Here is a 14,099-nt window from a genome sequence, read left to right as displayed (position 1 = left end):
AAAGAAATTTGAGGGATTAGACAAGAAATTTGAGGGGTTAGACAATGGGATAGAAGGGGTGAAACATGGGTTAACGGGGGTGGAAAATAGAATGGCTGCCCAGGAGAATCAGTTAGAGGGGGTGAAAAATGGGTTAATGGGGTTAGAAAATAGGATGGAGGACAAATTGCGGGAAATAGGGGAACAATCCGCCCGGGAAATCGAACAGATGGGGAACCAGATGGAGGAAATACGACGAGGGGTGAGTGAGGAGGTCTCGGGGCTGCGCGAGGAGGTAAAGCGAGGCGAAAAGCGTATAGAGAAAGAGGTGAGAAATAATACGGCTAAGTTACAAGGGGGAATAGAAGATCTGACGGAGGAGGTGGAGCAGCTGACAGAGGGACAAACTAAATTAGTGGAGCAGGTTCAAAGGAACACTGCAGTACTCGGAGGGTTAAAGGCGACACAAAAAGAAATTAAAAACGAATTAATAGCGACGCAGAGGCAATGTCAGATGGTACGGGAGGAACTGACAATGAGGGTGGAGGAGGTGACAGAGATAATGGAGACAAAGGACCGGCAGGTGAGGATGCACATAGAGACGGTCACGGTAGCCTTAGAGGACGAACTTGAGGGGACGCACCGAGAAATAAAAGAGGTTAAACAAAAACTAGAGGAAGTGGGAGAAGAGGTGAGTGAAATTAAGAAGGGACGGACAGAAACTAAGAGGGAGATAAAGGAGGAAGTCATGGAATATGTACAAGGTCTGTGTTCAAATCATGATGTGATGCTCACTAACCAAATAAAAAGTTTGCAGGTGGCAGAGGAGGTGCGACGAGGTACGGAGGTGAGTGGCAATGTACATGATGTGAGGGGAGATTCAGTCGGCTTGGGGATTGGTTTGGATCCGGGTGTTCGTGAAAGGCCGTTGGTGAGGTGTGTGACAGGACAGGTGTGCGAAAAAAGAGGTGTGCGAGAATGTCCGACCATGGGGTGTGTGAGGAAAAAGTGCACGCCGAGGAGTGAGTGTACCGTCAAGAGTGAGTTGGTCGAAGCGCGTGTGCGAGGGAGCACAGGGAAGCGCGGTGTGGTGAGTGTTACGGAGGAAGTAACGAAAAAGTGTGCGCGGGAGGATGCGCGAGAAAGGTGTGTAACGGACGGGTGCATGGGGAAAGCGCATGCTGTCAAGAGTAAGGGAGAATGCATGCCTGTGGTGAGTGTTACGGAGGAAGTAACGAAGAAGTGTGCGTGGGAGGATGCGCGAGAAAGGTGTGTAACGGACGGGTGCATGGGGAAAGCGCATGCTGTCAAGAGTAAGGGAGAATGCATGCCTGTGGTGAGTGTTACGGAGGAAGTAACGAAGAAGTGTGCGCGGGAGGATGCGCGAGAAAGGTGTGTAACGGACGGGTGCATGGGGAAAGCGCATGCTGTCAAGAGTAAGGGAGAATGCATGCCTGTGGTGAGTGTTACGGAGGAAGTAACGAAGAAGTGTGCGCGGGAGGATGCGCGAGAAAGGTGTGTGACGGACGGGTGCATGGGGAAAGCGCATGCTGTCAAGAGTAAGGGTGAGTGCGCGACCGAGAGTGGAGGTGAGAGTAGTGAGAGTGACAAGGAGAGTGAGCTGGTTGTGACAGGTGAGCGAGGATGTACACATGGAATAGAAGGATGCACACCTGGAATGGTAGAGCGTGAGTGGGAATGCACGCTGGAATTGGTAGTGAGACACGTGGTTGGGTGTGCGAATGAGGGCACACCTGTGATTGTCACAGAGGAGGTGACCGAGGAGGGGGCGCGAAGCGGTGTATTGGTGAGGTGTGCGAGCAACGAATGTGTGCCAAAGTGTTCGGTGGTCAGGTGTGTGACCAAGGCTGTGAGTGGAATGGGTGTACCTGGGTGTGTAAGGAAAGGTACGAGGAGCATGGGCACGGCTGGATGTGTGAGCAAGGAACGGGCTGCGGGGTGTAAGCGTCCAGGTGAAGCATCGACGTTAGACGGGGTAGAGTTTAGAACGACTTATAGCCGAATCGGGCCCTCGGTGCGTGCCGGGCTTCGCGTGCCGCGAGAACCAGCGGGGATCCGAACCACGGCGGTTTCGAAAGAACTGCCGTGCGCGATCCACGCTGGGCCTCGCGTGGAACGGCCGCGTCCGGGCTCCACTAGACGGAGCGGGCCGCCCGATAGGAAGGGTCGTCATGGCGACCACTTTCTATTGAGACGTGCCGGCAGGTCGAGATCGGGACATTGGATGGCTCCACGCCGAGGTGGTGCGTGGGATCTCGGCCCGGGTAAGCCCCCATCCCTGCCACGAATGCGGGACGTATCCAGCCGCTGGCACAAAAGAACCCGCGTTCATGGCTCGGCTGTACGAAGCCGAGCTTTCAAAGGAAATTGGCGCACCGAGAGGATGTAATAAGTAGACGGGTGATGGTGATAGTGATAGTGATTTAAAACGAAATTTAGAAAAGTGAATAGAATTGGCAGTAAATGGAAAATTTTTGAATTGTTGGATTTGGACGAGCGAAATTGGTAGTGAGAGACCCCCGATGTGGTGGGATGGCAAATCCACCATCCCTCACAGGTGGGGGCAAAGGAGCAATAGATTATGGGGTGTATGGCAGTGAAAACTAGCCCGGGTGGGTTAGGTTATATTGATAGGGCTCTAGAAGATGACATTAGGTGACGATAAGGGTAGTTAGTGACTGATACCTGTAGTGGGGACGCAGGTAGCTTAGTGTGGATTATAATGACGTGGGAGCGCAATAGTTTAAAGGGACGACTGGGAAGCGCAAGTTTCAGAGGGGAGTAGTTAGCTGAGATGATGCCGTGTGTGTGAGGATTGGACAGGTGAGAATGGAACAGGTGTGATTGCACAGGTGTGCAACTGACAGGTGAATGGAGCAGTGTATGAGGAAGTAGTGGTGATTGCGTGTTGTGTTGACCAAATGGTCCAGGAAGAGGAGGAGGGTGCAGGTGGCACCAGGTAGGATTGCACAGGTGTGCAACGACAGGTGAATGAAAGACAGGTGTATGGAATAAATGGTATGGAGTAGTGGAATGGATGGTCGTGGAGTGAGAATGGTGGAAATTGTGGAGTGGAGTGGATGGTGCAAAGGTGTGAATGGGGGAAGAGTGGACCCCCATCACGGATACCCGGGGCGGGTAGTGTAAGTGTTAGGTAGAGGGTACAGGTAAATTGTGGTTGGATATTGGCATCTGTGGTGCGGGTGACAGAATGGTATGTGGATGGGTGCGTTGGTGTTGTGGAAATGGCTGGGCGTGTAGCCTGTTAGTGTGTGTAGTTGGTTGGGCGCTCCACCACTGTGAGGATGTCGGCCAGGTGAGGCCGCAGGTGGGCTCTGGGAGCCGGTAGTAGTTGTTGTGGATGGGGCCCGAGGATCCGGAGGACGGACCCGGGTAGCCCAGTGCCAGAGGGCACCGAGTGGGGTGACAGAGCCAGGAGGGGCCTGCCCCAGTTAGATAGGTTAGGGTGAGGAGCTAGGTAAGCTCGGGTGGCAACTGCAGTGGTGGAGGTGTGCAGGTGGGTAGACCCACTGGGAGAGGTACACGCCACAGCCCAGAAATTGTGCGAGGGCACCGGGAGATGAATCGGGGGAGTGAGACCCCAAATTGAGGAGCACCACAGTTTGGCCAATGGGAATTGGTTTTTAGAACCCATAGTGTAAGTTGGCCAATGGATTGGCAGGGAAAGACCCCGGGTAGTGTAAAGTGTGTTAAAGTCATTTAGAGGATAGTTAGGATGAAGGATCTCCTCGCACCATCTGCATCCACTCACCTGAGGTGACAGGTACTCCACACCATGCCATGTTTTGATTATTTTTTATGATGCAAATGTTTGGATTGTGAGACGCATCATGACGTGGGTGTGACATTGTGCTTTGATGTTCCATCTCTGCCTCCTTATGAGGATTGATGATGAATTTGGTGATGGCAAATTTTGGATAGAGGGATTGTGGTGACGAATTTGGTATAGAGGAAATATGGGGAGACGTGACAGTAGTGACGAATTTGTAAATGTGTAGATTTTTGTACATATGGGGTAAGGGCAAGGGTAGTGTAGGTGACAGGGGGGTGACGTACGGTAGGGACGAGCTTTCTCACTTCGCCCTCCGTACGCATTTCGCCTTGCATTGCCTTATTGATGTGTACCCTTGTGACCTTACCCCTCGCTCAATTGTCTTTCCCCTTTTGTCTCCCACATGACCTGTGCGCCGTTGGGCGCCGAGGGGAGCGTGCGTGGGTCGGCCATTGTGCGCCCAAAATTCCCAGAACCAGCTGTCTGCATCGATGCACCACATTATGGACCACATGTCTGTGGCCGAGCACCACTTATGGACCCCATGGGTTGGGGCATGGCCCCTCTGCTGGAACCGGCCATGAGGGCCTGAAATCTTGCTGGCGGACCTTGGCCACAGGGCACCGATGCCCCACAGGTGAACCACACTAGTCGGCCCTGTGGGCTATAAATAAAAGAAAATAAAGAAGGGCACATTGGGCACACTTTATTGCAAATAGGCCGCCAGTAAGCAAAGCAAAAGAATGACAACATCTGGAAGAACAAATAATAATCACCAGCAGAGGGAGCCGAAGAGCAAGAGACACCTGCAGGGTTAGGGGTTGTTGGTTTATTTTTATGGAACACTGATGAACTATGGGGACTGCACCGATTGGTGCTTGGGCTTCTATTGGTGCGTTTTTGGGTGCGTTCATGGTGCGTCGATGCAGAGCAGACTGTCTCCCCCCAGAAAGAACAATTACAGGTCCTGGGTTAGTTTTGTAAATAAAATTAGCGTCAGTGTAAATAATGCTTCCCACCGTCAGTGTATAGTTTGAAGACCATTCCGCAATTCGGTTAACTGTGGGCGTAAGTCTGTTAGGCAGGGTGCAATGGAGCAGCGGGACACATTTATTTATGTTTTAAAACTGTCGCACTCAGGGTCAGGTTAAAAGTAGAGGGAACTACACCTACGTGCCACACTAAGGTAAAAGTAATAGGCCCGGGACGTGCCTAAGGGGAGGAGGGTGCAGTGTTGTGGATATGAGAATGTTTTTTTATTTTGTTGTTGTGGTAAAATGTTGTTGTAAAAGGTTGTAAAATATCACCCCTCCTCCCTCCGTTGTGGTTGTATAAAGGTCAAAGGGCGTTCCCGTAGTTAGTCCATAAAAAAACATACATGCAGGACACGATATATCTTTTCTTTTGATAGTTATCTCTTATTCTGTGTTTTAGGATAAGGCTGTGTCTCCCATTAATTAAAAGTACTCCATTGCACCAGTGAAAGAGAATAGATCCCCTTTCCTTCCCATCCCCAAAAATCTCCCTTTCCATCCCCTCCAAAACCTCCAATGACCTCATATTACATCCCCCTCTCGTCATTGGCGAGCCTCGATTGCCCATATTACCTCCCCTCCAATAACCACCATTGACCACGAGGCTCGGGTCGGAGAAGAAAGGCGTGTCTCCACCTCGTCAGAGGAGGGGAGGGGCGCGCCCGCCCGTCGTCGTCCGGGGCGGAGCCCGAGGGTCGTGCGACCAGCCAGGGCCGAGGTGAGCGCCCCGATGGGCGTGTCCAAAGCGCCGGGGGCGTGATCGCTGGGGGCGCTATAAAAGGGCGCAACCGGAAGTGGAGAAAGAGAAGAAGAAAGAGAGATGCACTCTGGGTTGGAAAAAGAAGGGTTGTGAAGAGAGGAGGAGTTGGTTGCAAGGAGTTGGTCACAGTCGGTTGCCAGAGAGAGGAGTCGGTGGTGAGAAGTGAGAGAAGCAAGAAAGAGTTGAGGGTTGAGGGTTGAGGGACCAGACCAGTGAGACAAGTCCTGGGAACGCAGCGGACGGAGGCCGCCGCAGCCGTGCCACCCCACCGCCAAAGGGGGCCTGAACGGCGGTTCGGAGCAGGGCCGAAACGGAACGGCGGCTGCTGAACGCGCCGGTTGTGCTGCAAGACCCCCCCTTGGACCTTTCCTCTCCCGCCAGCCATCCACCTTCTGCCATCCCTGGCATTCCCCGTGTGAGTCGTCTTTGTTTGTTCTGTCCTGGGTAATAAGTTAAGTCTGTAGATAAGCTAAATTTGCACTGTGTCACCTGCGTCTTGTACTTGTAAATAAACTGAATTGCTTTTTGTTGCTTGTGTGTAAATAGTAGGAATAAATGTGGTAGTATTTCAAACCTTTTTTTGTCTCCGTTTTCCTCTTGCATTGCGTCGCTTTTGTCTTTTCCCTCATTGAGCAGCTAGGGTGCGATACAACCAACGTTCGGGTGGAATCGGGTGAGTTTTGTTAGGTCGCGGTTTTAAACCACCGCTCGGTCTATAACATCCAAACCGCGATCTATAACAATATGTATGTATATTTATATATATATATATTTAATTTTAAGGCAAAAACTATGGCACTTAGGTGGAATTTGTTTTGAAAGCTATTAATTAGATGTATTGGCCAATGTATATTCCAAGTTTCAGCTAGTTTCAATGTATAGTCCTTGAGATATGAGCACCAACACATTTTGGACAGATGGACAGACGCCAACGTGAATTCGAGCGTTTTCTTGATAAAACTAAAAAATGTGGAAAGGGATGTTGCTGAAATTTGGAACATATTACCTCGATGTACAAAATATTTACTTCTGAAATTTGGAACATATTACCTCGATGTACAAAATATTTACTTCTGAAATTTGCAGACAATTTCATCCAGTAGAAGCCGATAAACGAATTTTCAGTCCCCATGTTAAAGTTGCATACAGAGAAGCGATCCCTTATAAACTTATATAAAGGGAGGGGCGCTTTGCGCTTTCCTTGATATTTGATCTCTCCAAAGATTCAGTCGTCCATACACCATTGCAACAACTATTGCTCACCATTAGGTGTTCTATTGCCTGGTGTTCACCATCAGGTTGCTCCCTGCTAGTAAGCATCCACAAGCAATAATGACAATGGTTACTTGGTATGGGGGGTGGGGGTGGGGGGGGGGGAAGAGGGGGGGAGTGAGGGGGTTGTGCAAAACTGTGAGGATCAAAGGTGGAAAATAAAGGGTTTGTTGTTGTACCTCTCTCTAATTGTAAACTAAAGAGGCAGGCCTTTTCATGCAGTATCTGCCATGAATTGAGACCTGGGGCCGTATTCATAAACGTTCTTATGTTAAGTACACTTAAACTCCAAGTGTGACACTTACCTAGGACTAAGACTTATGTCGGTATTCATAAATTACCTTAAGTGTTACACCTCACTCAGTGTTACACCTAAATATAGGCACAACACCTAACCGTTTTGACTGGCCGTTGCTGGGGTTAATGATCACATTTCTTGCAGATTGTGTCAGTTTCTGTGGTTTGGCTGAGTGCCATGACATAAGGACGGGACTACATAACTGGGTTCAAAACCAAATGCTATTATTTAATGCTGTTGTAAGTCGCTAGGAGGACCTTCGGCATGCTTTCCACCCTTCATCATGGCAGGGAACACTACGTCCACGAAGCGAAAGAAAAATTTCACTGATGCTGAAAAATTTCGGCTGTGCGAAGAGTATGAAAAGCATATTGGTTTCATCACTACTTGAGTGTTTATTGAATAATAGTTTTTCCGGTTAACATATCGCCACTCGTGCTGGGTGGGACCTAAAATCCAAACGTGTGTCCCGTCAACTAGGCCAAGAACACCGGGAAAATTTGCAATTTCATGAAACTCCAACTATGGTGGGAATGTCTCGATCCTTTGGAAATTTCACGACAGCCTGCAGTAAAGGAAGCAATGCATGGGTGACTTGAGAGACATCTCGACTCATCGTTGGTTGTGATACATGCACTGTATCTCCTGCTGTCAGCTGAAAGGCTCCGGTCGCATAGAAACGTATAGCTGCCAAAACCTAAAGTTCAATGGATCAAGATTATCACCAATAACATCAATAACATCCAAAATCGTTTGCCGGTCAAGGCGGTGTCGTTGGTATAGTTTGACATCATCGTACTGATCTAGCGGATGAAGTCGGTCACGAAATACTCGTTCTCGACGAATTGCACGCCGTCGAACCAGCCGTTCTTGTGCTATCAGAAGCAATGCAGCCATTCCTCTTCGCTGTCTGGTCGAAGGTGGACAGAATATACAGTGTGTGGCCAACTTACGTTCACTTAAGACACCCCTGGAGGTGTCTCAACTATAAGCATGAAGTTGAGTGTAATACATTAAGTAAGTAGCATATTGAATACCACTTGTTCGTAAAACCTAATTTAGGAGGTACTTAAGTGTTATACTTAGACTTAAGTACGTTTATGAATACGGGCCCAGTGCATCAGCAGATCAATGTTTAAATTGATTGTTTAATCGATGTTTAAATTTATTAACCAGCAAGAAGCTTGGCTGGCATTTATTGCTGCTCCAGGTAACTGCATCCTTACACCCTAGGTGCTTTTACATGGCTCTCCCTTGGAGACGAAGGCTGTACGTCGGGCCTACACTCTGCTTGGCTTGTTCTCACTGTTTCATCTGGCGCTAATGCTCTGGAGGCACTTCCTGCTTCTACGTGGTTTCCAGCGTATGCGCCAGTCATGGACCCTGCACCGTTCCGCACACCGTGGCACACCCAGCAGGTATTTCTCAGCACTTTTGTGTCTAAAATCGAGCCTCATGGAAGAGTAAGGTGACGAAGGATAGAAGGGTAACCTACTCCTACTGGGAGATGGTGGGGAGACAACTGGATAAAAAAAGCAGGGGCATGAATGATTGGGGAGGAGAGGAGAGAGAAAGATCGTCACCTGTAAGCGGGGAGGGGAGGAGTAATGGGGGTGCTAAAGGTCACAGGTATGCATGAAAGATGACAAGATGTGGTGCTTTGCAGCCATCTTAAAACTCTGGAGGGAAAAGTGGGATTTTCCTGATTCAGGGAAATAGTCCACATGAAGGAGAAACCAACCAAAGAGGCGTGTGTTTTTTTTTTTTTTTTTAAGGAGAAAAGGGAACCTAAAAGATACCACTATCCTGGTTAAAAAATCCTCGTTCATACAAAACTCAGCAGAATGTTTAATCGATGAATATTTCCCTTTGTTGTTTTCTACAGTTCCACACAAGGTGGCCGAGGTGCTCGTTGCCCCCTTTGCCTTGAAGCGCGGCAACATGCCACTGCCACACCTTGTGGACATATCTTCTGTTGGGAGTGCATTGCTAGTTGGACCAGTACAAAGGCAAGTTGGCTGATTCGGCTTGACATTGTTGTGTGATAATTTATTTATTGTGAGAATGACAACTAAGGAGTAAATTTGTGATGATATTGAGTCCTAGACAGTTTCTGCTCTGGATGCAGGAAGCACTTTTTGATGTTCGCTTTTAAAACCTGGAGGCAGAAGGAGGTTTTGTTGTTTTGGTTGATGCAATTGTAGCACAGTGATGATGACATGATGGTGCATGTGGATTTTCTGTTATACACACCGTGTGCATGCAGCAGGGGAGGAACCAAGCTGTTCCAAGACTGCTTACAATTGGCTGAAGGATAAAATAGCCCAGAGGCATCGGAGAGGTTGAGTGTTCAATTCCAGCCTCAAATTTAGCCTCAAACAGGAAAACCACCAGATTGTTGTGGGATTGTCGATAAAACTGGTGACGTCATTATTAGATTGTCAATAAAATGGATTATCTCCCACCCAGACAGCTCATTTCCTCGTTGGCTCCTGACGTCAACGGTTTCTGGAATTCCTTCCACAACAGACCACTTTCTCTCCTTCACTAGAACATAGCCTCATACCTCCAGCTTGCCTCCTCAACATTCTGATTCTGTTACACTGATGTGTTTGATGAGGTTGTCCAGTTTTATTCACGAGTGGAAGCAAGTCGCTCTTTATCCATCGTATTCCGTCTCATGATCTTCTTCCTGAGGCTGGTGTGCAACAGGACCATCCTTATTCTTGGTCAACATGAATGACCTTTCCACTTACCTAGATGATCTTTTGGACCATTTTGATGGTGATTCAACTGTCCTGGAAAAACCTGGAATATATCTTTCAATACAGGAGATTCCCAAGCTCTCGCTTTATCCCTCCATAAAGATTGTCTGTCGAACCTCCCAACGTACTTCTCTAATAGTAAATTGGAAGAGTAGCAGTCCAAAGAGCTCCTAGGCCTCACTATCGATCATAACTTATCTTGGGTGGACCATATCTCCAGGTTTACCTCTAAGGTTGGCTGATGTCTTGGTATTTTCTGTAGAGCTCATTCCAGTGTACAAGGCCTTCCTTCATCTGAAGTACCATGAAGTATTGATCCACACGCTGGTCTTCCCATGTTCTTATCCTGTTATCCTGTAGGCACAGCTAATGGTGGCTTTGCGGTGGAGTGGGTAAAGCCTTGTGGCATTGACCTCACTGGTATGAGTTTTATTGTCCCCCGTCGCACCGCGGAGCGAAAGGGGGACTATGGTTTTCCCCTCCGTCCGTGTGTGCGTTCGTGCGTGCGTGCGTGCGTATGTACGTGCACTGCAATATCTTTATAAAAGTAAGTGAAAGACCGAATTCAAATTTGGTGTGTGGGTGCAACTAGGCATATGGAAGAACCCTATTGAAAATTAGGTCGCCACGTCAAAATCCAAGATGGCTGTCACCATATCTAAACCTTGTGAGCGCGATATCTTGAAAAGTAAATGTCTGAACCTTGTGAGTGGAATATCTTGAAAAATAAACGAACTACTAACTTCTAATCTGGTGTGTAGGTGTATCTACGCATAAGGACGAACGCTATTGAAAATTGGGTCGCCACGTCAAAATCCAAGATGACCGCCGCCATGTATGTCTGAACCTTGTGAGTGGAATATCTTGAAAAATAAACGAACTACTAACTACTAATCTGGTGTGTGGGTGTATCTACGCATAAGGAAGAACACTATTGAAAATTGGGTCGCCACGTCAAAATCCAAGAGGGCCGCCTTGCGTCTTCCACTTTGTCAACTCACATCACTTCACCCCCGGGGGACCTAGGCGTAACGCTTGTTCCCATAGTTATTTGGTGAGGAAATTGCCACACCCTGCGATAAAGCAGCATCCTGCTCAGGATTGGTTCTTAGCCACGGAAATGTTCATGACATTCTTTCAAGGGTATGGACCTCCAACAACACCACCAGCACCACCATGGCCAAAATAATGGGTCTTAGATTTAAATCTTATTCTTCTCTTGTATGTAGAACTGGGTTTCTAGCTTACATAATTGGCCGTTGTAGGTTAGGGCAGGTAGATAACTCACTTACTCTTCGTTCAAAGCCCTCGTGAGATCTTTAATGTCCACCCGGTTAATGCAAGCCTATTGGTCTCCAGAATAAAATCTATCTAAAGGACTTGGTGATGCAATGCCGTGCCTGCAAAGTAGCAGTCCGATGATTTATAGTCAGGCCAAGAATCAAACCCATACTAGACAGCACATAGGAAGTGTTCTTGTCAGGATTAGATACGTGCATGAAGCAAAACATACCTACTGCTTGTAATTAAAAACACCACTTCACTGAAAACGTGGGGGACAGGAATACTGTACATACTGTAAAGGGTGGCACTTGTAATACCCTCTCCTACCTCGAGGCGGCTCTACACGATACACATTTACATAGAGAATTGTGTTCTTTCGTCACAAGTCGTTGGGGGGTGGAGTCTAATCTCTGTTCGGATGGCGTCGGGGGGTTAGTTTGTCGATTGGCAAATGATCCATCGTCACACCTTGCGATAAAGCACATTGATGATGTCGCTCTTGATCGATCGTATTCCGATGGATCGGTATTTGGCAAAATCTGCATCTGATAGTGGCAATAAAAGGATATCCATTATTGTGCTTGATGAAATAATTACCTCCACCACGAAGGTGGATGGACGTTCTGTTGGCCCTGGCGGCGTTGTGAGCGAATGAGTCCATTACATCGCTGTTGTTTTTTGGCAGGATTTTAATTGTAATAAAGACGGAGGGAAGATCACAGGGGGCAATTACACACTGGAGGTTATCCTTAAACCCTACCTAATTATCATAGGCTCCACCCCTCGTATGGAGACACATATACGATCTTATTCTGTACAGATTCCCTACTTATGTACATCGAGATGGCTACTTCTTCTTTGCGTCACACGGTCCATACTAAAACCTACACATTCTGAACTTTCCTAAGATATTTCATGCCTACCCCCCACAAACGTAACAATATGCTAAAGCTAAACCATTTCTGATGATTACATTCCCTGTGTAATAATTCATGTTTCTGGTGAAGCTTTAACCCGGGGTGCTTCACTACCTTGTCATTTCAGGCCGAGTGTCCATTATGCAGGGAGAAAGTTCAGCCCCACCGACTGATCTTCTTAAGAAACTTCAGGTGAAGCACAAGGATCCTCTCCCGTGGAATATTTATGCGTTTACGATGATCAAAGACTCAAAAGTGATGATCACGTTTCTTACACGTTCTCATGCCACCATGAGATGGAGGACAAGACGTGTTTGGGTGCAAGACTAGTCTGCTTCGGTCGTTCGTTTTTGAAGACTTCATGCCTGCAAATTGTTTGGTGTCCGCAATGGTCTACAGTCATAGTCCATAGGACTGTTTGCAAATGGTAAATGTGGGAAAATTATTTTATGACTTGATTGGGGAGTAAGCTCCACTTTACCCCCATTCTAGTCCAGCACTCACTGTGGTAACTACAGTGAACATCTGACTACGTTCTAACTAACCCTCAAAAACAGCCATGGACGGGCAATCGTTTCCATTTCTGTGTGATCCCGAATGAGTTTGTACATTAATATTTGCTGTAATTTTCCAAAATCCGCATCTGATATTGACAATAAAAGGATATCCATTATTGTGTTTGATGAAATAATTAAAAATAATTATAGCAATAATTATCTCGATTCTAATTCACCATCTGATTTCATATTTCACAGTCGTTAAGATGGTTTAAAACTCGGTTGCAGCAAAAGTTCAGAAACCGGTGAAATGTATTCTCATAGCCGTTTTGAATGTGTCTGGTCGAACGCGATGTGGGGACGGGGAAGGAGATGGAGAGAAGGGAGAGTTGGGTTCCCCACTAAGGAATTAGTTATTTATATTACTTAGTAAAAGCACAGGCCTGAATACTGAAGTTAGGGATGCAACTTTAGTGTAATTATATTTTTTCATGTTCCCAGTGTGCGTATACAGAGTTTAAGGCGAGTTTACTCTTTTATAACCTTGTAATTAAACAATACAGTACTTCAGAAAATGTTGTATGTAATAATGTAGACCAACTATGGAATACAATATTTATTAAATGATAACGCGTGATTTTAATCAATTTTTAATTTTTAAAGCGAAGTTTCATTTTTACTATTCGATGCTTTCAAGATTAAAAATGAACAACAGAAGTAAATCAGTCAAGGCAGGTTCTCCACCCTCTCTCCCCTTTCAAGTCAAGTCAATCAAGTCAAGGTAGAAGTTACTTTTCACCCGACCCTCCATCTTCTCCCCTGAGTGTGATCCTCTCCCCTGTGAGCGACGCTCTCCCTGTGCAATGAGGGGTGATGGAGGAAGGAGAGGAGTAGTGTTAGGAGAGGAGTGACAGGATTAAGGAGGCAAGGAGAGGAGCAGTGACAGGAGTGAGGAGGGAATGAGAGGAGGAGTGAGGAGGGAAGGAGAGGAGGAGTAACAGGAGTGAGGAGGGAAGGAGAGGAGTAGTGATAGGAGAGGAGGAGTGACAGGAGTGAGGAGGGAAGGAGAGGAGTAGTGATAGGAGAGGAGGAGTGACAGGAGTGAGGAGGGAAGGAGAGGAGTAGTGATAGGAGAGAAGGAGTGACAGGAGTAAGGAGGCAAGGAGAGGAGTGACAGGAGTGAGGGATGGGGAAAGGAGAGGAGGAGTGGGGAGAGAGGATTGAGGAGTGGGGAAAGGAGAGGATTGAGGAGTGGGGAAAGGAGAGGAGTGGGGAAAGGAGAGGATTGAGGAGTGGGGAAAGGAGAGGATTGAGGAGTGGGGAAAGGAGAGGATTGAGGACTGGGGAAAGGAGAGGATTGAGGACTGGGGAAAGGAGAGGATTGAGGACTGGGGAAAGGAGAGGATTGAGGACTGGGGAAAGGAGAGGATTGAGGGGTGGGGAAAGGAGAGGATTGAGGGGTGGGGAAAGGAGAGGATT

At 47.5% G+C, this 14,099-nt stretch overlaps 1 protein-coding gene across 1 annotated transcript in view; it reads left to right on the top strand.

The window, feature by feature from the left end:
* PEX10 (peroxisomal biogenesis factor 10) overlaps positions 1–12,796 on the top strand; it is a 74,857-nt gene extending 62,061 nt beyond the window's left edge. The window contains exons 8-10 of the mRNA XM_078775198.1: positions 8,391–8,575; positions 9,043–9,166; positions 12,251–12,796. Of these exons, the coding sequence (XP_078631324.1) occupies positions 8,391–8,575; positions 9,043–9,166; positions 12,251–12,319 (378 nt within the window). The 3' untranslated portion in view covers positions 12,320–12,796. The remainder of the gene's footprint in view (positions 1–8,390; positions 8,576–9,042; positions 9,167–12,250) is intronic.
* Positions 12,797–14,099: the final 1,303 nt, after the last annotated feature.

This window comes from Myxine glutinosa, chromosome 4 (genome assembly GCF_964187855.1).
Source record: "Myxine glutinosa chromosome 4, kmMyxGlut1.1, whole genome shotgun sequence".
Lineage (NCBI taxonomy): Eukaryota > Metazoa > Chordata > Myxini > Myxiniformes > Myxinidae > Myxine > Myxine glutinosa.
This window is presented reverse-complemented; position numbering and strand designations above follow the sequence as displayed.